Here is a 25,249-nt window from a genome sequence, read left to right on the forward strand (position 1 = left end):
CTTTTACAAAATGAACAGTTATAAAGAAAATATAGCTGTTTCCTTCCAAAAGCCTTGACATACAACCTGCTGGCAGGTGAATCAATATCTTATCCAAGTTTAGAGAATAGGGATTTTTGCCTCCTGAAAGCATCCCCATAATCCCAAATCATGACTGTGCTCAGCCCCACAGCAACAGGCACAGTCCCACGGACTGGGTATGATTCACTAGGCCAAGCAGGAACACCTAGTGCAGCAGGGAGTGACTCCTTTGTCTGATACAACTGCTCTCCTTGAGCACGCCTTGAGGGCTCTGTGAAAAAAGTTAAGGAGCATTTCCACAAGTGTTTGTTGCAATAAGAGAGATTTAGTTCATTATGCTTTATGCTGCAGAGAACAAAGAATGCACCATCCTTCTCCAAGTACTCCTGGAAAACTGAGGGAAAAAGAACAGGATGAAGTAGTTTTCACTGCTGCAAGTATCTAAATGTTCCCCTCTTGCCAAGCAGCCTCTCTCCTACATATATCCTAAAGCTCTTCAGGAGAAGAGCAGGCTCAGTCAATTATTTTAAGGCTCTTTGAAGAAGCTCCAGAAAAACAGACAGCTCACAGCCTGAGCAAAGGAAGTCTGAGAGTGTTCAAATTTACAGCTGAGACCTATTTCTGCAAACGTGGTTAGATACTCAAAATAGAAGGATTCTTTCCCAGAATACTTACCAATAGTCCTTACTAGGGAGAGTATATTTTATTATTTCTGACATGTGGGTTGTTCCAGTAATGAAACCAGCCCCATGCTGAATGCAGACTGGATCAGGGTTTGGGTAGCCAAGCCCAAGTGAGGTTACCCTGACTGCAGATGTTCACTAGAGGTCCACAAACACTGGTCTGGGAGGCTGGCTCTATATGAAAGGGGGCCTACCCCAAGCAACTCCTCTGCTGTTAAAATAACCTGACTACACCTAATGGCAGCGCTTCCTCAGAACCTGAAAAGCCTAAAACCAAATGACCTGGGCTGGAAGTATCTCTAAATTCCAACATATTCTCCTAGCTTGGCTCACCATATTTATTCCTTCATGAGCTCTGACCTGGAAACAAAAAGACTGCAACACTGCTCAGGCTGAGCAGTGGGAGGGATGGAAGTTGGCTGTGCCTATGCAGTAACACTGGGCCAAGGCTTCCAGAACTGAACACAGGAAAGTATTCTCACAAAGATACTCCAAGCAAAATTTTGGTACAATCTATCCTTTAGTCTTTTTCTTGCCTCCCAAAATACGAATTAGCATATTTAGGAGATATACAGAGGCAGAAAAGTAATCTCGCTTGCAATACTACCCTTGAAATGATTACACCCACGTGCAGACCGCTAAAAAGCAAACAACAGCCCACACAACTGAAGACCTTAATTTCACAAGCCCTTAAGAAGCTTTCTCAGAAGCAATAATAAAATAAAAGAAAATTAAACTTACAATGCAGTTTCGCTGGAATGGGTAAAGACATTTCAAATTAACTTGCATTAGCATGAGGACCCTCACAATGCCCACCCAAAGTACTCCCACTGCAGGACGTAAAAACGAAAAAGCCATTATGGAATTTAAGAGAAAAGTAATTTTATTGTCTACCAAATCACACCTTGCTTTTTTTTATTTTTACAAATTCCAAAACAAATGAAAGAATTTTTTTCACATAATATTATGTAAAAACTCCATTTGCCACAAACTACTATACTCAGTGGAACAAATATATATTTCATGAGTGTGGCCAATTGTAAAAATAATCTTATGAAATAAACATTGTTCATAAAAATACAGTAAAATGCACTTTTCCCACCTCAATAAATATATCTTAATGCTATTTCCAGTTGGCATTTTAAGCCACCAGAGAGCTCTTAATGAAGAAGTCGACAAAGTATAATTTCTCCTCATACACTTTTAGAATTATTGCAATAGTATCCAGAACTGTAAGCATTTTTCTTGCAGTCTTTTGTTTCTGGCTTCAGGGGAATCACAGACAGGAGAAAAGATTTATCTCTAGAAATGTGCTACTCCTATATTGATTCCCATTTTGGAAAGAATGTTTTAGATTTTCTTCCTTTTCACTAAGAAACAGTCCATAGCACAAACTAATTTTCTGGAGAATTCGTCTTTGAAACAAAGTCTATTGTCCAGAGTTACAGTTTTGTTTTGAATCCCTGTTTAATACATTTAAAATTAAAAAATAAACAGTTATGTTAGATAAAAATAGAAGTTTTAGAGCATCTTTAACAACAAAAGCTAAGATAAAGGTTTTGTTAGAAAAAAGAAAATCTCGCCCTTTTTACAAATCTTGCGATTTTTTTAATCCAAGTATTAACTTGAATTCTAGTTCTGCTTTCCATGCGCACACGAAAACACACAATTATACATACACAGATCCCTGATTAAGACATTTTCCAAATGGCTTATTAAAATTTAAAAGTCCATTTCAACTGAAGTCACATTTTGTCTGTCCAAAGCATGCTGTCTCTTCAAAAGATGAGTATTTCTCTTCCTTTCCCATGATGTTTCCTTAGAAGTTCTGCCTACTTGTGAATGAATCCATGTTTTATACGTTACACAGACTGTGACAGCAAGTAAAATATCATTGTGCCCAACTCAGTGAGTGCCTTTTAAAAAACAAGCACACAAATTCAATTCTGTTTCATGGCTGAGGACATAGCTAAGATGCTGACAACAGGTTTTTCTTTCTTGTCTCCTTCACTTCCACTCATTAGCTGGTTTCTGACACATAAGAAGACCAGTATATTTGGCCTATTTGATGGAACAGAATAAAAACACAACAAACCCAATTAAAACCCTCTGAGACTTCTCAGACTCATTGCATCACCTCCAGCTCTTCCATTTCAAAGTGTGTATTAAAGCTGTTTGCCATGGACGTATGTTCAAAGATCCTGGTCAGGCTTGGTTTCAGTAGCTCCTGTGAGGTATCACTTTTCAGGGCCATGATCTGATCTGTCCTGGGATCCCTTCTGTCGTAGTACAGAGCCCACAGCAAAGTAATGGTGAGGATCATAGCCAGAATCTGAGTAACTCCAATAGAGATGCCCAGAAATCTCAGCACTTGCAATTGCTTTGTCCCCCTCAAGAAAGTGTACATTTTTTTACCGCATCCCTAGAAAACAAAAAGAGATTAAAAAAAAACAGTTACTAGCAGTTCCCAAGGTTTAACTCATCCTACCCAGCTGGATTTTCTGCCTCCCAAAAATGTATCCCTCACTTCCTTCAAACAATACTTTGAAAATTATTTGGCCTACTTTTGAAGTGTTTCCATAATGCAATCCTTAAGTTTTCTAATACAAAGAAGCTTTACTGCATGTAACAAGCTGCAAGAGATCTGTGCTGCTCTTCAATTCAGGAATCATTCAAAGTTGACCTGAGTTCCTATCAACTCAGCTGGTTTTGTGAAGGTTTAAAAGCAATTAAATTATTCTTTATCACCTTGTTTCTCTCCTTAAATTGAAGATCTTCAAGGCTGCAGATTATTTTAAACTCTTTACACTTTTTCTACAAATATTACCTTTATTAAATCCAAAACTAAAACAATACTCTAGGAAAGATCTACAGACCTGCATAACCTAATCAGAAAAAGTCTGATGAAAACTACATTAACACATCTTAAGTTGATGTTGCACAGAAATGGAAATTAAGCTCTTTCCAAACCATCAATTGATGCTCTACAGTTTGCTCACTAATTAAAGCCAACTAATTACCACACAAGGCTTCAGGAAAGCTCCTAAGCCCTCACAAGGCAGCAAGGATCCACAGAGAGACAGTGGCTCTGGGAACTACTGGATAACAGCTGCAAGAACAAGTTACAATGCTCGTTGCTCAGTAAGGGCAATGCCCAGTCCTAGAGAGAATAAAACCTTGAAAGGAGGTCCCTTTGCTACTCTGGATGATGCTTATTTTATATTCTAAACTTTGCAGGGTTTCACAGCATGAAAAAAAAAAAAATCAAAGGAACACAGATGCTGATGGAAAATTCAGAGTAGCAAACTGGATGAAGTAATACCACGAGGCACTGGTCCCAGACGCAGACATCAGGAACCCATCAAAATGGGCACTGTCTTCAGACTGTTATTTTTTGCATTTATAATCCTTACCACATATTTCTTATGGGTACTTTTTTTAAGAAAGTAAAGCAATTGATCAAAGTGATGTAATTTGAAGACAGGACATGATAAATAGCACTTTTCAATCACATTGAAATTCTCCAAAGACAACAATTTCAAATGCTGCAGTCCTGAATGTACTTAATAAAAGGCCCAATTTTTGCCACACACACAAAATTCACACTGCAGTCAACAGATTTTCATTTAGGATCTGAAGAAAATTAATGTACTATATGATAATTGTACCAGAGTAAATTAAAGGATCTCAATGTCTTTGCTCATTTCACTATGTCATTTCCTAAACAGTAACAGATACAGAAGAAGGAGCAAATGTTTCAAATCTTTGAAATTTCAAAAGAAAAAAAAGCATAATGTAGCAAAAGCAATGTAATTGAACTTGAGGGGGAACGAAAACTGTTACGTTGGCGTCTTCTTTTCTTTATTAAAAGACAGTTGTAGCTATACTATTTTCCAAATTTGTTTTTAATTACAGAGAAACTGGCAGCATTTTAATACTTTTGATAACGTAAAGGAATGAAGGTGCATGCTGGTCACAATTTAAAAATGTTCCACCACAGCAATATTCAAACTCAGATCATTTATTGCCTGGAGAAAACATCCATTAACAGAGAGTGATAACATTAATGCCTACATCTCCTGCAGTACAGACACATAACTGAGACAAATTATGCCCAATCTAGATAGACTGTTTCCCTCCATTTAATGATATTCTTACTGTTCTGATCTAATACACATTCAAAATCAGTTTCAAAACTGAGAAACACCCCGCCAGCCCTGCTATCTTCACATTCACGCATTTTATTTCTGCTTATGTGACACTTTCATAGTTGGTAGCCTGCAATTAAACAGTATAAAAATATACTTTCTTCGGCAAAGTAAAAGTTTGTCACTAAATGGGGAGCTCTTGTTGCCAAGTCCAATACAGTACAAAACTTTGCAGCAATCATTCAGAAGAATTATCTTCAGATTCCTACAGAGATATGGATTAAAGCCATTTTATACGTTCAGTTTTGAAGTGGGACAAAAAGGTGTATTTCTGATTTACTGCAACATCATAGAATAAGAACCTGAACTTAAATAAGGCACTTCTCAGAGCAGAAAAGATAAGCCCTCAACATAACCAACAAATCTTTTGTATACCCAAATTTTGAGTATACTCACAATTATACTTATTTATTTAAAACAAATTTTAATATTAAAAATTAAAATAAAACCAAAATGAAAACAAAATTATTTAACTAAAACAAATTTTGAGTACTCAAAATCATGCTAGAAAACAAAAGAAAATATTGAACATGCAAGTTTGATTTTTTTGAAGATATCAACTCCTACCAATAATTTTATCTAGGCTGCAGTTCCCTACCACAAGATGGGCAGATCTCAGACCACAATAAACCTCCAAGGCCACATTGTCATCTTCACGCTTCCCTCACAACAATGCTCTTTCTAAGGTCAGTCTGTTCCATGAACTGCACCAAAGGTGAAGCTCATCAGAATAAAAACCATCCACCAGTGCATTTGAGAAATAGCTTTCAAATTCAAGCAGGGAAAATATGATTCCTACCAAAAGTGCTCTCAAGCAGAACTAAGTCACCTTTCCTTCTGCGAAAATTAAACTGTGAAGGATTCCAACTTAGACTACAGAAAGCTCTGAGTTTCCAGAAAAAACTACAGCACAGTTACAACAAAAGGTATTTATCAGTCCCAGACAAACCAAACTTCTGTTTTCTGAAGTACTACAAAGAATTTTTCTGAAGTACCAGAATGGACTTGCCAAGCATTTGTATAAGCCAATTTTAGGCTAGCGAGGCTAATCTTATCAGGCTCTCTCTCAAACCACCAGACTACGCAAGTTTGTTTTGAAACAGTTTCTAAAGAAGCTTTTTTTCCTTCAGCTCTCCAAAGCAGAATTCAGGAAGATTAGCTTTGGAAGTTTAAGTCAGTTTTGCATGATACTGATAAACTTATTAGCAAGTATACTGCAAGAGTCTGTGAGACAACCCACAGGCAAGTACCATGGAAAGAAATGTTTTGCCAACCAAATGCTGTACATATCTCTAAGGGAAATGAAGTATTTTTGTGGTTAGTACAACAGAACACAGCCTGTCCCTTTTTTGGAATGGGTTGTGCAGTAGAGAACCAAAAAATAAATTTTTGCCAAGAGCTGAGTCCATCCAAAATGCTCTCCAGTACAGTAGGGGAGGAACCATAAGGTTTCTTTTAGAAAAAAAGCCAGGTAGCCTTTCTTTTATCAAGTGGGCCTTAACACAGCCCTTATGTCCTACATAATAAGCATCTTTGGCTATTAATTTTCTCCAAGTAGAACCAAAAGAATTTGAACATATGAAGTGTTCAGAGAACCACTTTCCTGGAATATGGCTGTGGGTATGAAATATTAGCAGAAGAGATGACACAGGAAAACCTTGCATGTTTAGCACTTCAATGACTAGTACTTCTCAGAAATTTTTAAGCTTCCTGTGCTCAAAAAGCAGTTTTTCACTGAGTGACACTGCTTACATACTCCTGCCTTTTCACATAAGTACAAAGGATGCATGGGGCAAATAAATGTTCTACAGTTTCCATTCCATGTGTTTACACTTCTTGAGGGCTCTCTGTGACAGACTTGGTCTGCATGATATTAACAGTGGCAATGGTATTACAAAAAGCAACCTTCATTGAAGAGTGAGCCACATTTTTTCCTTCTTCAAGACTGTGGGGCTGGCAGGCCCCAGAAGAAGCCTGAATGGCTTTCCTATTCAGAGACTGACACATCTAAAGCGTACCCAGTGATGTCAGTGCTGTGAGCCTTGCCAGAAGGCAAGAGAAGTTCTACAAATAGCTGGTGGAAAGAAAACAGCCTCCACTGCTGTCTTTAAGGTTCCCTAGCAAAGACTGGCCTTCTGAGGCACCTGCCTTTTGGCAGCTCTAACTTCTGTCTTCCTAATGGAAACACACCACCTCCTAAGATCGATGTCTGAAAGTCCAGAATAGATGATATAACTTCTCTTCATTGAGTCAATACCACACAAATTCATTCCCCAAAACTTGTTTGTTTCCTGGCAATACCCAATAATCATTTTGGTTTGTTTATATAGCGAATTTTCCCTGCTTCAGAGGTATTGCTCCATAGCTCCTGAACAAGAGCCACGCAACAGATTCTTGTAAAAAAGGGTCTTGAACAGTGTAAAAAAACTGGAACAAAAAATTGTTCTTTGGGTACTCTTCCATAATGCAGAACTACACCATCCTCTGGAGAAATGTTCATGCTGCAGCACCTGAAAGCACACTTCTCATGCCCATCCTCCTTCCTATATATCCTATATTACTCTAAAAACAATCAGCTGAAGAATGCATCTCTTGTCAGATCCTCATAACTACCTGATTGAGACATGCCTTCTGTCTCTGTGGACTACCTGGACTATTGGTCATTCTGCTGTTACTGAATACACAATTAAAAGTCTTCAGAGGTCTGTTAGCACTAAAAAATGGTAGTAAGCAAACCAGTCTTCAGCCAAAGGTGACTTTGGACAACATTTATGTGAGAGCTGAGTTTTAGTAGAGAGCATATTTATCTCTTTTTATAATGTTCACTCTACGAACAGTAATGACTTGCTACCATGAGCACCTCCCTTGTCTGTTCTGAGTTCAAGCAGGTCCTCTCCTGGTTTTAAGGTGCTTTTTTTTTGTAATTCTTTTTAAATAATCATACTGTAATGTAGTAGAGAAAAAGAGCATTTCTATGCATGGTCAGAACACAACAACTGAATTACCTGCCTCCTGGCATAAGACCTTTTATCAAGAGCACTTTCATCTTCCTAAGAAATTCTCAAAAGTGTCCTTCACTGTAAATTTCACTGGAGTACTCTTCTACTTACCCTACATTAGTTTGATTGGCTGTTTCCTGGACATAACATCATACTTAATTTTTAACTTTTGGATTAAAGCAAATTTGGACTCCAACCTAACCGATATAAAATAAATACCTCAATCTTTAAGCACATCTCAGATGTTAACTGCATTGCCACTAACTTACCTCACTTCCAGGCAAGGGTGGGTAGGTCTATCTGTCCTTCCTTCAGCATTAATAATAAACATAAACACAATAAACACTTTCCATAAACACAGCTATTCTACAAACAAATTGTTGCACTGTAAATGATGAATTCGGAAAATTACTGTATCAGGAAGAATGCACAAAGCCTTTTGAAATATTCATATTTTTCATCTTACCTCCTGATAAAGGTCGCTGAGATCCTCATAATGTGCCTGCTTAGAACATCCTGGGAACTCTCTGACACAACAGGAGTCAGGTGGCCAGTCCAACTCTGTCATTTCCAGCCAGTCTGTGAAGTACACCACGCCACAACATTTAAACTGCAAAGGAAGGATTAGCCAAGATCAGCAATAATGATACTACTTCTTCACGAAACTAGGTCATCAAAAAAGCTAAATACCTAATACCAACCTCCAAAATATTTACATAGAAATAAAAGTATTTACAATATCTTCCATGTATCTTGTTTTGCTGTACTTTTACATAAAAGGAAAATGAAAATTTCAAGGTAGTGATCAATGAATACCTCAGAAACAGTGAATGGTACTGCTCTGTCCCTTAAATCCCAATTGCTTCCTCAAAGGATGCTTCACAGAAATTGTCCTGTCCTGGAATTCTCCTATCCTTACTACAAGGAACTTACCACATGGTAAATTCACGTCAAAATGGTGACACTAATGAACAAGTGTACCAGAGGGTGAAAGAAATAGTAGGGAAAGGTCTTACTAGTGAGGACTATTCCTTCAAGGCTACAGCTATGGACACATCTGTTGAAAACCAGAAAAAGCACAGATTTACCTGAATACACATGTGAGAGACTGAAAGCAATGGCTCAAAACAACTCAGTGTGTCAGGGAGGGAGCAGATCAGGTTCTGCCAAGGCGGGATCATGCTCTGCCTCCAGACCCTGCCTCCTTGAATGCCTTTGGTGCAGCTGTCAGTCACTGACACATAGGGAGCACTGGCCCACACCACACCCCGTGGAGCCCCTAATCCAGCCCCAGAATGGTCATTAGCCATTGTCACTCACCCCACACCACACCCCCAGGAGCCCCTAACCCAGATCCCGAACAGCTGGCACACCAGAAGCTACACCAGAGCAAATAAAACCAACACCATGAGGTCTCCACGTGGTCACAGGCAGCCTTGTTGTCCTTGGATTTGTAGTAGCTGGAGCTACCATGGACCTAAGGCAGTAGGTATAATTCTCTCTTTTTTTTCTTTACGTCTTCTCCTAATTCCCGTTTCTTGATATTTGGGTAACATAAACTTGGACAGGTTGGAATTTGCTAAGTCAGTGCTTTGTGAAATGTGTTTTGATTGAATGTGTTATTTAAAGTTTTGCCAAATTCCCTTATTTTCCAAAGTTTGCCAGCAAAAGCGTGTTATTTTGGCCTCCTGAAAACATTGTAGTGTTTTTCCCACGTGTAACCTCAAGGTATAAAAGAACCTAAGGCCCTTTTAATAAATCCCTCAGACAGGTTTTGGGGCTCTGTATCTTTATGATGTAAAACCCCTTTGATGAGTTTGTGAGGTGAGCCTGGGATCTTAAAAACAGAAAAGAAAAAAAAAAGATTAAAACAGTGAGAAAAAAGATACATAAATTGCAAATGCTAAAAGGAAAATGGAAAACAAAAGGAAAGGGTATCACACTAAAGTAAATACTGCAACAGAATCAACCATAAAAGTAAGAAGTCTGGCTGCAAAGCAGATGAGCCGTAATTTGATTATAAAAACCAGCAGGACTAACAAACTGTCTTCTCCTCTGCAAGCACATCCAGAGATTTAAAGCCAAATGACCATTCTACCACATTAGTAGCCGCTTTCATATAGAAAAGGGATAAAGCAGCTACATTAGATTTGGGTTGACACTGAATGCGGACTTGACATGACTGAAAAGAAGCCTTGCTGCGGAAACAAGATGCAACCTTTTTTCTGTCTGAATGTCTTCCAGTACCAGTCTGAGTGTAAGTCATCCCCTGGTTCCTTTGACCCATGGCTTGGGAACATATTTCCCCCCCTCTACCCACTTCAGAGCCAGAGTCCTGTATTCCGCACCACTCCTTGGTCACAATCAAGCATAACAGTGCCCAGACTGTTGGCACATACTGTGCCCTTGACCTTACCAGTCCTCTTAAAAATCTGCTTTCTTCTTTACCACAGCTTTAATGTCTCTGTTTTTATTAGTTTGTTAGTTCCAACACAGGACTTGAAGGCTTTGGCTCCTCACTGTCATTGCAAAGACCATGTCATTATTTTTCATATTATAACCAGCCATTATGATGACACCACAACAACTAGGAGGATAAGAGGCGGATTTTAATTTAATCAATCTATACGTTTCAACCAAGATACAGTACCAGCTCTATTCAAGGAAAATGGATTGAGACCATTTAATTATATTATCTCAGGTACAAAATAGACATAAACACTCTACCTGCATATGAAGAATTACTTAGTTTCACAGAGCACTTGAATAGCCAGAGCAGGGAACAGGGTGGGAGTATGCTGGTGTTCAACCTCTTTCTTTCAGGTTTTAATATAAATACAGACTAACTAAGTGCTGCCAGGAAATGTTTAAATAAACAGGAAATCTGTGCAACATTGATAGATTTCAACATTTCAACAAGAGCAGCACAATGACAGGCATTTAAGGAGTTCTCTTCCTGCATGTGAGTTATATTTGGAGTTAATGGGTTTTACCTCGGGCGATTTCATGTTCACGTTTCTGTAACATAATACTTCATTCTTTAAAAAAAGTTCAGAATTTTAGTAGGGTAGAGGGAAAAGCTGTGAATAGACAAGGAAGCTTTTTGGTTTGTTTCTGACCCCCCCAGTAAAGGAAATAAAAACCCTAATCACTTTCACAAACCTCGGCCAAAGAGACAGTGTTGGCATCGTTATGAAAACTTCCTTTTCCACTCCTTTCCAGCTAAACACATATGCAGCTTGATGAAAAGAAACTACTGAGCCTACAGGAAGGGGAGCACAGTTTAATATTAAAATCTCATATTCATTGTGCTTTACCTGCAGATTTTTAGTTTTATATACATTGTATCCTAAAATGCTATAGTAATCTTAAAAGGTGTTGATGTCCTATCTTACTGGCAAAGGAGAAGAGAGTGTTAGCAATTTATCTGAATTTAGTGATACTTTTTTTTTGGTGTTTAAGCATCTTTAGGGCATATAAAAACTGAAGAACTGGATATCAAGTGATGTTAAAAGATACCATCACTAGACAGCGTTTCATATGAAATGAACTTTTCACTTACAACCAACCCTCTTCCTTTAGCAGATAAGTAACAGTTACTGAGCGTGTATTACTTCAGTTCATGAATTACTGTCACCTTACCTCCCTCTGGAAGAAATTCCAAGCATGGGTCAGCCACTGGTACCTAGGTAGGCCATAATTGGTCATCCTGGCTTTCAGTGTGATCATATCGGACCACTGCACTGGAACCTGGAGCAAGAAAAGATAAATGATTCACACAGTGGATCAATAAGCTTGTGGCTCCAAATCCACAAATTCCATCCATTCTGCGATGTTTCCAGTGCAATGACCAAAATAACATTGTATACAAATAAAACAGGAAAACAAGCGTTGCAATTTTTATGATACTAATACTTCACAAGCTTTTCTTAAAATATCAGGGGAAAGTAATTTTTTCCCTGTGCTTACAAGTTAATCTATGCTGGAAAAGGAGTTACATTTGGGAGAGAGTCAGGGATAGTTGGGTACAATCTGGTTACACCATTACTACATTTTTTATCTGGCATAAAACTTGAACTGAGTCCCATCCAAGTCATCAGGGATGGCATTTGTCTGCCCCAGTTGAGGTATCTCCCTGCTGTCTTCTGAGTCAATAGAAAGAAACAGGCAGTCAAACGGGGCAACTGATCACAAGATAAGTAATTTAAACAGAGTAGATGCATCATTGCCTTGAAGTCTCAAATCCACTTTACTGTCTGAGGTGACAAACTTAGATTTAAATGTCTAACTTCCACATATATAAAATTAATTGCGAGGAATTCCACCCCAGGAGTTTTTTCAATGATTTTCTGGCTTTGTCTGGAGTCCTGTATGCAGGTATCCCTAATGTACTCTATTTCAGCATCTTGCTCAAGAACAGAAACAAGGAAGTGTAGATGAGGCCTTGTGACCTTTTTTCTTCATACACACTCACAGTCTTGTAAATCTTTTCTTCTTAAAGAAGGTTTCTTGAAGTACTTTCCTTTCAAATTTGACTACTCAGAAGTGAGGTGCTGGTGCTCTCCATTGTCTGAATATGACAAGTCAGCAATTCATTACAAACCGAATCAAGTGCTATGGCATCAGGCACGCAGTGCATTTAAGAGTCAAGATTACAACCTGACTTCTGTTCAGCTGCACAGATTTCAGTGTGACAAAACAAAACAAGTTGCTGAAGACTGCACTGCCCTCCTGGGTACACATACCACTCATGCTGAGTTTTGCCTTGTTTCCATTAGCCTTAAAAGTCATGGTGAAAGAAACCACAACTGCAATATCAGTTGTCAACTGGATGGCAGGGGAGCCCAGTTCCTCTAGCAGCCATGACTTAGCTATCCTGTTCAATTTGGAGCAAACCATAAGGGCATTCTGCAAGTAGCAACAGATGTTGCCTAATAAAAAACCCTGATCACAGTACTGCCCAAGAAGCCTGGTCTTCACTGTGCTAGATGCTCTACAAAAACATAGGGACAATCACTGCCTGCCTGAACCCATAAGACAAATAAGAACATGTGATAATGTTTCATTACCGCTATTAAGTTATACTACATTTCTGATGCCCTAGTAAAGCTTCATATCATTAATATATTAATAATATCCCAGAAATGTAACATGCCTTTCACTTAGCAGATTTTTCTCTTAAATGATTAAGTGTTGAACTCACAATTGTCCACATGAAAAATACATTAGCAGTAGAGTACTAAAAATACTTTAAAACAGTATCACAGAATCTTTCTATCACAAACATTTACACTGATTACTATAATAAAATAATTTGGTTTGTACTCAATGCATTTCTCTTTCTTCTGCATTGTAAGTTACACTCTGCTTTCTTCAGGTAATTTGATATTGTCACAACCAAGCTCATATTTGCTAGATTATTTTTTTATTATTTTTTATTGTTTGAGTTGAACACAGCCCAAGGTTATACCCACTACACAAGGCATCCAACTTCTTTAGGAAATCCATGGGGGAAAAAAAAGGCGGGAAAAAGTGCTCAAGAAGTGAGAGAAGGAAATTAAAAGGAAGGCAAAACAATCTAAACACCACTGTAGAAAGGCAATTTGAATTCTGGAGGTAAGGAGGGATTTGGGAATCTGTATGTCTGACTGCTCCAAGAATGAAGCCATATGAGGAGCCACTGAGGTCACTTGGTCTGTTCAGCCTGGAGGAGACTGAGGGGAGACCTCATTGCAGTTACAACTTCCTCATGAGGAGAAAAAGAGCGGCAGGTACTAATCTCTTCTCTATGGTGACCAGTGACAGGACCCAAGGGAATGGCCTGAAGTTGTGTCAGGGGAGGTTTAGGTTGGATATGAGAAAGAGGTTCTTCACCCAGAGGGTGGTTGGGTGCTGGAACAGGCTCAGCAGGGAAGTGGTCACAGCACCAGGAATGACAGAGTTCAAGAAGTATCATCCAAACACTCTCAGGTACATGGTGTGACTCTTGGGGATGGTCTTGAGCAAGGTTAAGAGCTGGACTCAATCCTTGTGGGTCCCTTCCAACTCAGCATATTCTGTGATATCCTGTGATTCTGTGAGCTAAGGACACTGATGGATGTACTAAATAGCTTCCTATCAGCTCATATACACAGTGGTGCACAATAATAGATGCCCAAGATGCATCTTTCTGACTATACACCAATACTCTTCTGTAGCGTGTGGAAAAACAAAAACTAGAGATGCTGGTTTGATATTAACATAAGTTTGTAAAGTTCGTTCTGTCATTGAGATCTACTCACTCATTATTATTTTTCTAATGATTATCAAGGCTTGATCAATGCCTAAGTAAGCCAAGAACCCACACTGGCTTTTCAATCTTGTGGGTGGAATAAATTAGTCATGAGGCACACTTCATGCTGAGAGCTATCATGAGCTGGAAGGAAAACTGTTTATGCAAGGACTCTTAGAGCAACTTGTCCACACTCCAAGGAGAGCCCATACAGAATTAGCAGAGGCGGTTATGCCTCTGTGACATTTCTGACAACATCACCCACCCACCTACACTAATGCCAACTGATTCTCTGAAACCCACCAGGGGCCCATGTGATTTCACGCTACGCTGAAAAAAAAACATGACATGAAGTCACCCTTACAGGTATAAGAGGAAGTCTTCTTATCTTCATGAAGTAGAGTAGGTAGAAGCATGCTCTACAGAAGTGACCTGCACAAGCACGAAAGAACCACTGAAAAAGAACTGTGCTCTTCCAGACTGCCACATTCCCTATGGGTCTCAGCAGCAACAAACCCAGCTGCAGCCCATCTCATCACACAAAAAGCAGTATTGTTAGAACAAAGGTAATAATAGTAAGAGATCAGATGAAAAGGGAAAATAACAAAAAAACAACAACAACAAAACCCCAACGCAACCCAGTATTTCAGGGGATGAAGAAGAAAAAAAATATTTATACAGAGAGAGAAGAAAAAAGAAAAAGAAAAGCAAAAAAAGAGTAGCTGGGATGATGCTGGCATGGAATTCAGCTGGCATGGAATTCAGCACTTGCTTTAGCAAAGGGATGCAAGGACAACAGGGTTTTCTTCTGGTGGGAAACAGCACCACCAGTGCGTTAACATCTATTAGAGCTATGCTAGCTCTTATCAAACTGTCCGAGGTTTGGGTTTCAGTAGCATAGCATGTAATCAAAAGCTTAGGGGTCAGACTAAAACACATCATAACTTCAGGTTCTCAAACTGAATAGGGAAAGCTGGAGAAAGCATGTTCCAGTGCTCTGAAAGCTCTATGTTGTTTCAGGTCGTTTCCACTGACTAGATTTCTGTGGAAAGACGGATGTTAGTTATGAAAGTAATCTTTGGAAAAAACCCCACAGAGGGCATCTGTGCCCATAGGATGAAGAATGCCTCTTGTCTGTATTCCCAATTTTAAAATGAATCTACACAAGCTGACGTTTAAAGCAAAGGAATAGCCTTAATTGCCGTTATACTAGAACACCCGTCTGGAAGCTGTTCCGCAAGGGAATGAATTCTGATGCAAAGTGCTGCCACGTAACTTCAGACTTCAAATGTGCCAGAAATTCCTTTGGTCCACGTACTGTGTAAATATCAAGAAAGCTCCCTCCAATCTTACTGCAATGTAATTGCTATTCATTGTTGGAAAGACCATTATATTGGGCATATCTTGGCAGTTTAGAGAAAATATTTGTCCCTCTATTCATAAAAGTGTACCAAACTGAGTACAAGATGTAAAGATAGCAGCCAGCAGAGTAACATTTCAGTTTAATTTCAGTTCAATGCTTATCCATTTCCTTACATGATGGTTACAAGTCCTCAGTTTGAAAATTAAAGGTTGGTGCAGCTATAAAAACCAGACAGAGATAAAACATCCTCACAAGTTTACAGAAGAGTGTTTTATAGTCAAGACATGTTTTGCTTAAAACTGGCATTTACAGCTTGTGGAGGCAGTGTGTAGATTTCGGCAGACAGCAAAGAACACACTGTCTCTTTACAATGTAGTGCACTCTTTAAACATGAAGAATTTTGGGGCCAAAATCCCTTCAAATTCTCACATCTACTCTCTCAAAAGCCTTAGTGAAGCCTGAAGCTCATACTTTATCCTCAAAAGTTTCAATGACTTCAATGAAAACCTGCCTAAGCAAGAATTAACAAAAAATGAGGTCCTTGAGTCAGGTGCTGCAGGATTTGGCTCTCAAACACAGAGGGGGTAAGCAGAAACCGAGATAGGACCTTGCAGACAGACAAGCTTTCCCAGAAGAATTCTCTGTTTAAAAACAAGGCAGTCACTTGAAATTAGACTGTCAGAGTAATGAACAGAGATAAACACTAGAGCAATTAGGAAACAGCTACCTAATGGAAATCTTTTTCTTCTGCTGTAAAAAACAAATGCAGCCTCCTTTTCTGACTCACCGTTATTTCCTGCTCGTAGGTCCAAACACCACAGGCCAGTTCAACACAGAATATTACAAGCAAGCTTCCAAAGTACTGAAGAAAACAGAATGGTCTTAGTTATTTTTATATTCTTTGAAATATAAAAGTTTTCAAATTAAAAAAAAAAACCAATATTAAAGAACTTCTCAGAACATTATTAACATTTCATATGACTGAAGACATGGAAACCGAAATTCATTTTTGTAAACAAAATATGAAAGATTCATGTGGCAAACTTTCTGATATTTCTTATTAACATGAAGCATATGAACATTACAATGGACAAATCAATGAATTTCCTTGTTGCCCAAGAGTACAAGGCTATCCTGACACACTATGCTAAAACTGCTGCAAAGAGGACAATCTTTTTCCCCTCATACATGTATAAAAGAAATCTCTTTTTTTCAGTTTCATTAAAGAAACATATGCAAATCATTTTAATAGCCAAAAGGGGAAAGGAAATTAAAAAATAAAAAAAAATGTCACAAGAAACAAACAAAGTTCTTGAAAACTATGTTCTTATCAAAGTGATCTAGGTATTTGAGGTCAGGTCTAACTGTACAAATATTTATTGAGATTGACTGAAGTATCTTTTTCTATAACAAAGTCTAACCCTTGAACTATTTAAAAACAGCAACTTCAAGTATAAATGAAGTAATGACATTTAAGAAAAACTTGCTGCAAGTAAAAAGAGCGAGACTGTCTCCTGTATAGCATCAACAAACCCTTTCTGAACTGCAGGATAAATCTGCATGGACATTAAGGCTGCTTTAATTGGTGTTCTCTATTAGAAGTAGCCCGTTTATCTTTCATTTAAAGCAGAAATACAATCCCATTCATTGTTGACTCCAAACTTTCTTCCATGTCAATAGACTGAGCTCCCCCTTCTCAATATGCAAGACTTAAAAGTTACAGTCTTCATGTATTTTAATTTCATTTGGAAATCAAAGAAACACCATCAAAATATAAAATAGAATAGAATAAATATATAATTCCATAGTAGGACACACACTAAATGGCTTCTAATTTAGTAATTTTATTCTGGAATCTACTTAGGATGAATATAAAAGACAAAAAACACGTACTGATGGTAGGTGATTTCTTTTTTCTATTACAGGGTCAATAAGATGTATTATTTAAAACAGGATTCCTAAGAGTCATCTACATAGCAGCTTTTTCATTCACCTAGTCTGGAACTGAGTAATTCACAGATACCTTGGCAGCTACTGAACAGTGTCCTGCCTTAATTTCTACTCTCTGATCAAATCTAACTCCCTAAATTAGGTTTATATACACACACACACACACACATAAAAAAAGTACATGAAAAAATATTCACATTAATTTTCAGGAGAAACCTGCACTCATATGCTCCCCCTGCAAAGATCTGTCCAATAAAGATGGTGTTGAAAAGAGAATTCCTGTTTTACTAGTCTTCATCATATTACATTGCATCTTTATAGTCATTATACCTGACCATATTGCATTTTCTTACAAATCAGCATTGAAAGCACACACAGAGCTCCAGTACAGGTCTTCAATAACCAATATGTTCATCCTCAAAGGTCCAAAAGGAAAATATGAATCATACTTTGCAAGAACAATGATGCTTTCTCTAAAAAATAAATTCATGAGCTTCTATGCAAAGTAACCACTACAAATACAGTGCCTGCAAATCACGCAAAGGATTCGTAAAAAAAGAAAAAAAAACAAACAACATGGAAAACTACTTTTCTAAGTATTCACTTTGAAAACAGGAAAGAATGTCACATGCTTTAGCTCTTCTAATTAATATTAAAAAAAAGTTCAAGGGAATTATGACTAATGCCCTTTTCGAGAACGAGAACAACTAAATGTTTCGATGAAATGTGATTCTGAGTTCTCAGCTGTCAAAATTCAATGGGTTTATACTCTAATTGAATAACAAGCCTGGGACTGCCTGCTATCCCTGAACCTTATACAAAATTCGCTGCTCATAGTGAAAGTACAACATCTGGGGGTATATGTATGGCATTCTCTGCAAAGCTCTTAATTTGAAGTTCGTTGTAACATTTAATTCATTCATCAACCTTAACATTTGAAACTTCCTCATTTTTGTCAGCATATAGTTAAGAATGCTTGTGGTAGTAGATGTAGACAGAAGAGCCAAACCAAAGATTACTGAAAATAGCCCAGAATCAAAAGCTGTTTAGTCAGATTCACTCAAACCACTGCTGGGTCTGCCAAGGACTGAACACTCCTAACCAGCTACCTCTGGACACATCAAAGCACTGCAGAAGAATCAAGCCTTCTGTCCTGAGAAAGCAAATCTCTGTCCACAGTGTAAAGGACAAGAAAAGACACAGTAAAAAGCCCATGCTGGGAACTGAGCGACTGCAGCACACCAAAACTTGCACACAGAAGGTTCACTCTGCTGCTGAAGGGGAATATTATACCTCTCTCTAAATATAATGCTTTGCAAAACAAATAATTCTTATATAAGTTTTGTGGGAAGAAAAAACCTCTAACCATTATTTAAATTTATTACACCTAATGTCCACCTTTCAAATCCAGGAATTATTACTGGCTTCAGTGCTTATTCCTTGTCCCCAGTTAAATTCCCACAGAAGCCTGAATGCTAAATGCGTCTTCCTGCATTTACACACTTCTGCTTTTTTCCAGAAACAGGGACTTGGTTTTGAAGCAAGGGTAAATATTTCTTCTTATGGGCTGAGTGCCTGCATGTTGTAAAGAATACTAACTCACTGAGCAGCACTATAGTGTATCACACTCAAAACTGCACCAGCAGGTCACTGACATTAACCTTCTACAGTACACCTCCCTCAGAGTACTGCCCATTGGTGAGGTGTTTTCTACCGTTTCTTTGTTTCTTACTCTTTTGTTCTTTTTTTTAGCAGAGAGAGGATAAGAAGGGGAAAGCACAGAGGGGAGCGAACAGTTTTGCAAAGACACATACAGGCCATCATAAAATAAAAAACCAAAAGCTACAAGCAATTAATGCACAGTAGTGATCACTTTAAGAACTACCTTTTACATGGTAAATCCTACAGACTTTTAACATTTGCCTTTTGAGGGTAACTGCTAATCACTATCAATCTCTCCCTAGTCTGACTATGCAAAGTCATCAGAAAACTGGAGCGGTGCCTTGACCCTGTTACAAAGCTATCAGTCTCACCAAAGGATTTCCTCCAGCAAGGCTGTGAAAAAGCTAAAATGTTGCTACTTTGAGAGAACCTGAATGATTGCAACACTGTTAGAAAACATTCTTCTGAGAGTAATAAATCAAAGTAAAATTATTTGCCAATTTTAAAATAAATAAATAAAGCAACAGACATTTGCTGCTCCTCACTAAATCACAGATCTGCACGTGGCCAAGATCCTAAACTTCAGCATCCCTTCAGTTTCAAATACATGTTATCAGTTGGCAGGAGCTGGTTCTCCTGCAACCTCCTCCTTAGCTCTCTCACCACCACAGGTAACAGGGAAAGGAGGGGAGAAGGTTGGGAAGGTGACAGCAGCTCTGTAAAGCAGTAGCTTTCTTACACAAGCATTTCCTCTTATACCTGGAACCTTGCACAAGCACTTGGATTTGCAGCACTGACAGTCTCCAGAGGCTTAAACAACTCTAATTTTCCAGCACATCAGTCCTGAAAGAGAGGTGAAGGAACTGGGGACTCCGGAGTTCAGGAGAATCTGTTCCTTTCCTGTGCAAGAGAGTAAACATTAAAGAAGTGGGAACAGAAACAAAGTCATTACTGTAAAAACCACTTCCAGAGAGATGGAAAGACAGAGGGATGAAGGGCCAAGGAAAGATAGTCAAGATATTCCCTGTGTAATCACCAGATGCTGTTCTACTGCAATCTACTAGAGATTTTGTCTACTGGAATCCACTGTGGTACAGGCCACAGCCAATATCCACATCCTGAAACCTATGAAGCAGAAACCACACACAACAGTATGGAAACCAACAACAATACTACCTACTAATGCAGAGACACCACCAGGTCATACACAGCTACTGCAACTTTCAACAGTCTCCAGAAAGGTCTTGCTCTCCTGCAAGTCAGACAGCACTAAGTCTGCATCTACAGAGAATTCATATACAAGACAGAAAGGACAGTGGGATAGTGGAACATATTGAATGCAAATCCAATTATGATGAATTCCAACCACAAAAGGAAGGTAACCATCAAGTAAATAAAGACAGAAAACAACAACAACAACAAAAAGAAAAAAACGGAGACTAGTATTGACTAGGTTTTGTCCTAATTCAAAGAGCTATTTGCATAAAGGCTATCCGAACCTGAAAAAGCACAAGAAAAGTACATGGTACTTTCAAATATGCATTAAAAATCAAAATAATTCAAAACTATTTTTATAAAGATCTATATGGATTGTCTAAATAAAGTCAGAAATTTTAGTCCGAATAACATTCCTGCACACCACAGTGGCACCCCATAAGAGGGTACAAGCTCCATATATGCCAGTGATCCATAAAGGCAGCATACATGCTCTGGCATAAGCCTAAAATATCTTCTTATCTCTTCATCTAAGGCTAAAAACTTAGCTACAAAATTAATTTATCCTAATTAAGTTTTGACAGGCTTTTTTGCTATTCTATTTGTTCTACCAAACTAAACTAACACCCACCACCATCAAATATATTCCAGGAACATATTTCTTTCTTGATCATCTGAACCATTTAGATAAAAACACAAATAAAAATAGCAAGCACAAAATCACTTTTACAAAATCTAAGTTATTTTGCACTTGCTTGAAAGGTGTTTATTCCAATAACTCCCATTCTCTTCAGAGAGTAATAGTGAAAAGTACACATGTGAAGCGTTGCCCAACATAAGATCTCTTCCTCATTCTGCAGAGTAGAGAATTTATTTTGTGGCAATTTTGGGTAACTTTAGGGAAGGATGTAAAGTGTGAAACATGATGTTTTATGGTTTTTTGCAGAGATGTAATACAAATCTCTTATGTAGATCTAGAAATTTTGTTTGTCTCGAATATGCCACAGGATTCCTGAAATTAATCACTTAATATAATTTGTCTATGCTTTTCAGGAAAAAGGTGAAAAGAAGTGCTAAAAAATAACCTCCTATTTTTGTCACTGACAGGATGGAAAAACTATTACTTCAAAAAACACAGTACATCAGGAGAGTTTGCAAAAATTTTGATCCTCCTCCCACCCTAGTTCCCATTTTAAATGTCCTTCTCAAAAGTACTTCCAAGAACATGGAATTTCTCAGAGATTTTTCTGACAGCAGAAATATTAAATTCAAACTATGAAGGAAAATTTGAGTTAAAACTCTAGTGCCCTGCAGTAGTCTCCTTTAGTGCAACAGCCAGGGCAATGTCAACATCCCCATTTCAACCACCATGATAATCCCACTGGCACAGATACAAAACTCTGAGGATACCCCTCCAAACCCTGGCATAAGCATTATGTCTGAAACGAAGCTAAAACCAGCTCTCAGAAATTTGGTGACTCCAGGTACTTACTGACCAATGAGTCACTATGGCCCTCTGGTGCCAAGCAGTCCAGGCAGTTAAGGGAAGCTGTACTACAAAGCTGAACATGCCTTGAACATGTTCCTGAAGTGATTTTTTTTCCACATGGATTTTTTTGCTCTACCACAGCTGGCTTTAGTAATTTGTTCCCAATTACCTACGGAACGCCTCATCAGCATTCAGCTGCTATAACCCATAAAACTGGGCTCTTTAACCCATGCACAAGGAGAATCAAAGACCTGAACACATCCCCAGTCATGCTCCCTTGATCCCGCTCACACCAAACGTAGCGTGATCAGGTTTTTTTGCAGTTTGGAAGTGTAGTTTGGAAGCAAGAGTCCATTCAGCTCAAAAAAACATGAACAGAGACAGGGTTCTGCAGCAACCCAAATTTCTTCAGGACTATAGAGGCAAAGAGTGGTTTAATTAATCTTTTTCCTCCCTCAAACCTTTTGGTTTATATGTTGCACGTTGCTCTCGTTACTGAAATTAGGACCCTATTTCATCTGTTCTGACTGCTGTCAATGTGAGGAGGCTTCCCAATCTACTTAATTGAGCCCTCGTAACCCCAAATTCATCTCACCCTAATGGGATGAGAACATTCCATCATACAACACAGTCAGAACACTGACTTCTTAAGACCACTTCCAGACAGTGAGAAAGTAAGATTGCATTCTGTGTACGAATGCAAACAGCAATGGCATGCCAGGGCCAATGACTGGAGTCAGAAGTTGCAACATGGTGAAGAAAAGTGAGCGCATGGGGAGCTTTTGAAGAACCTGTTCTACAAGGTTGTAGAAATCCTTTGATTTCTGAGCAAATGCGTCTTTCTTTGAAGGATCAGTGTACTTACTAATAAATCATTGTTCACATGCTCTGCATTTTATTTCATAAGGATCTTCTTTTCAAGCTCTACTACTCTCCTCCCAAGTGCTTTTCTTTTCTCCCAGAAGATATAACTTTTTTTTTTTACCTCAGCCTCAAGAAAAGCTCCAGCCTTTACGGCAGAACAAATTAAGAGTAGCTGATGAGCAACTCCAGCCTCCTCAGACATGGTGCATATGGCATGAGAGGTAAGGAAAGCTCTGGGAAGGACAGGGGTGGAAGGAGATCCTGAGAAGGCAGCTGCAGAATGAAATCTTATGGGAATCTCTAAAAGACCAGAGTATATGGTACATAGAGCAAACACCAGAAGATTGTAAGAGGTTTCTGTATAGCATTTCCCAATGGCTAACAGCCTGAGAGCATCAGCCTTTCTCTTTTGAGATGCAAGCCATCCAGGCATCTGTTTACCCCTGGGAAACTTCAGATGACCATCACCACTGGATCACCAATGGGAACCACAATCTTTCTCTGCAAAATCTAACAAATTCTTCCTCCTTTGGTAACTATGGTCCCCTTTATTTTTGTTACAGTTTACAAGATAACAAGGTTATTTTAATCATTAAAATTTGCTCCTTTCTAAACGGAGCAAATCCTCAGAGAAGCTGCATGGAAAATTGAAATCCTCTGTTTATCCACTCCAGCAGCACAAACTTTCCCCCACCCCCTCTTCCTTCCTTCCCCCCCACCTCCTTCAGCCCTGCCCTGTAGGGATTAACAGTTCATTAGTCATTCTGATTTTAAATTTGGTTTACTTGCTTGACAACATAGAAATTTATGAGAGATGCAGTCACAAGTCAACAAGGAAATGGGAGGAAACCATCAACTTGCAACATAAGCTACTGAATGTCGTCCAGTTCATGATCAAATACCTCAATTTTAGATTTGGTTCCCCAGATCACAAAGTTTTATCAAAATGTCTTACAGCCTGTGATCTTTGCAAAGTCCAAATTTTATATACATAGTTACCACTTTTTTGAAAATCTTTATAGCTAATTTTCAAATTTTTTTTAGGCAATAAACATTTTTTATTTTTAAGGTATGAATCTAAGTTCTTTTTAATAAGTCCTTGCCTTTTTAAAAAAGTAAGCAAAATTATTTATAAATTTGTTCACAGCCCTGATTCTTCTGTGGAATATTAATGACCTGTTTTAAATTTTTACTTTAATGTTTAATCTTTGCTTATAATAGTAAACAGGTATTCCTTTGGAAATAACTAAATATATACTTCACACAATTAGTAGGAATTATTTGCTAAAGGTTCATTTACCTCGTGTCATTGAACTGCCAAGCAGTTAAGGTCATTTCAAGGTCATGATAAAGTACTGAACAGAACACAAGTAAAGATAGACATTAGAATATATTTCCTCAAGGTTTACAATATTCCCTTTCCTTTTCTTCTTCCCTTATTTCATAGGATTTATATTAAAATTTAAGAGTTTTCCATTCCACACAGATTTCCAAAACAGAGCCTCCTTCATTTTTCTACCTCCTTTATTTTCTCCCAAGGAAATTAAACACTATAAAAATGCTTCTTTAGTCAAGCAAATCCTTTTCGATTGCAAAATAGACTGACATGGTGCTGATATACGCAATAACTCTGCCTCAGCATGCCCCAAAACTTCAAACAAAACTTCACTTTTGAGTGAAGAAATGCTCTTAGATCTAAAACCCACACAGCAAAGTGCCTCCATGGTTAAATAGCCAAAAGAACATGATTAAATAAGAAAAAGATTAATTTACCTGACCATACTCAGTTTGTAGCAACAAGAATTCAGCTGAACCACAGCATCAAGTCATGCCCCACCAGTAGGACTGGGCTGCATTTCAGACAAGACACAGAGATTTGGCTGAGCTTTATGGAGCCACTTAGTCATTTACTCCTTCCTCGCTCTTAGGGACTCACCCATTCCCTATTCCCTTCAGTAGAGGGGAAAAAAAAAACCCAAATACAGGGCAAACAAGAAATGAGGAAAGAGGATCTGGAAAGGACAGAGGTGAAAAAAAGCACTACAGCCGTAGGACCATAAATCATCTAAGCAGCTCCCCAACTTTTCTCAGTCAAGATGCAGCACCTCTCATTCCCATCCTGGCTGGTATCACTCCCAGCTCTTTCTCCTCAACAACCCCAGACCCTTGAACCTACTGTCCTATCGGTCTCTGTCTTTTCAATAGTTTCCTGGTACCCACATCCATCCCTTCATGAACCTTTTATTACTATCTTCCCTTCTCTTTTTACCAGGGAGCATCATTCCAAAACTCTTTTCAGTTCTGGTGTTCTTTCAGTCTCTTCTACTGCCTTGGGTATCAATGACTTTCAAGAACTTGGTAGGAGGAAGTAATATTAACAGTGCAACAAGCGGGCATTGGGGGGGAAAAGAGGAACAAGGAAGATCACAGAATCCGGCGAGCTGGAAGGGACCCACAAAGATCATGAAGTCCAGTCTCTGGCCCTGCGAAGGACCATCCCCAAGAGTCACACCATGTACCTGAG

General features: G+C 38.5%; 1 protein-coding gene across 4 annotated transcripts in view; it reads right to left on the bottom strand.

Moving 5' to 3' along the window:
* Positions 1-1,623: 1,623 nt before the first annotated feature.
* TSPAN12 (tetraspanin 12) overlaps positions 1,624-25,249 on the bottom strand; it is a 45,025-nt gene continuing 21,399 nt past the window's right edge. For 3 of the 4 annotated variants that reach the window (XM_027902520.1, XM_027902519.1, XM_027902522.1), the window contains 4 exons: positions 16,333-16,407; positions 11,554-11,661; positions 8,378-8,521; positions 1,624-3,126 (listed from right to left, as the gene is read on the bottom strand). In XM_027902520.1, coding sequence (XP_027758321.1) covers positions 2,830-3,126; positions 8,378-8,521; positions 11,554-11,661; positions 16,333-16,407 — 624 coding nt within the window. In that variant the 3' untranslated portion in view covers positions 1,624-2,829. The remainder of the gene's footprint in view (positions 3,127-8,377; positions 8,522-11,553; positions 11,662-16,332; positions 16,408-25,249) is intronic. The other variant, XM_027902521.1, reaches the window with a different exon arrangement.

Source organism: Empidonax traillii, unplaced genomic scaffold (genome assembly GCF_003031625.1).
Source record: "Empidonax traillii isolate 1590-97213 ecotype Southwest subspecies unplaced genomic scaffold, ASM303162v1 scaffold885:size433544, whole genome shotgun sequence".
Classification (NCBI taxonomy): Eukaryota; Metazoa; Chordata; class Aves; order Passeriformes; family Tyrannidae; genus Empidonax; species Empidonax traillii.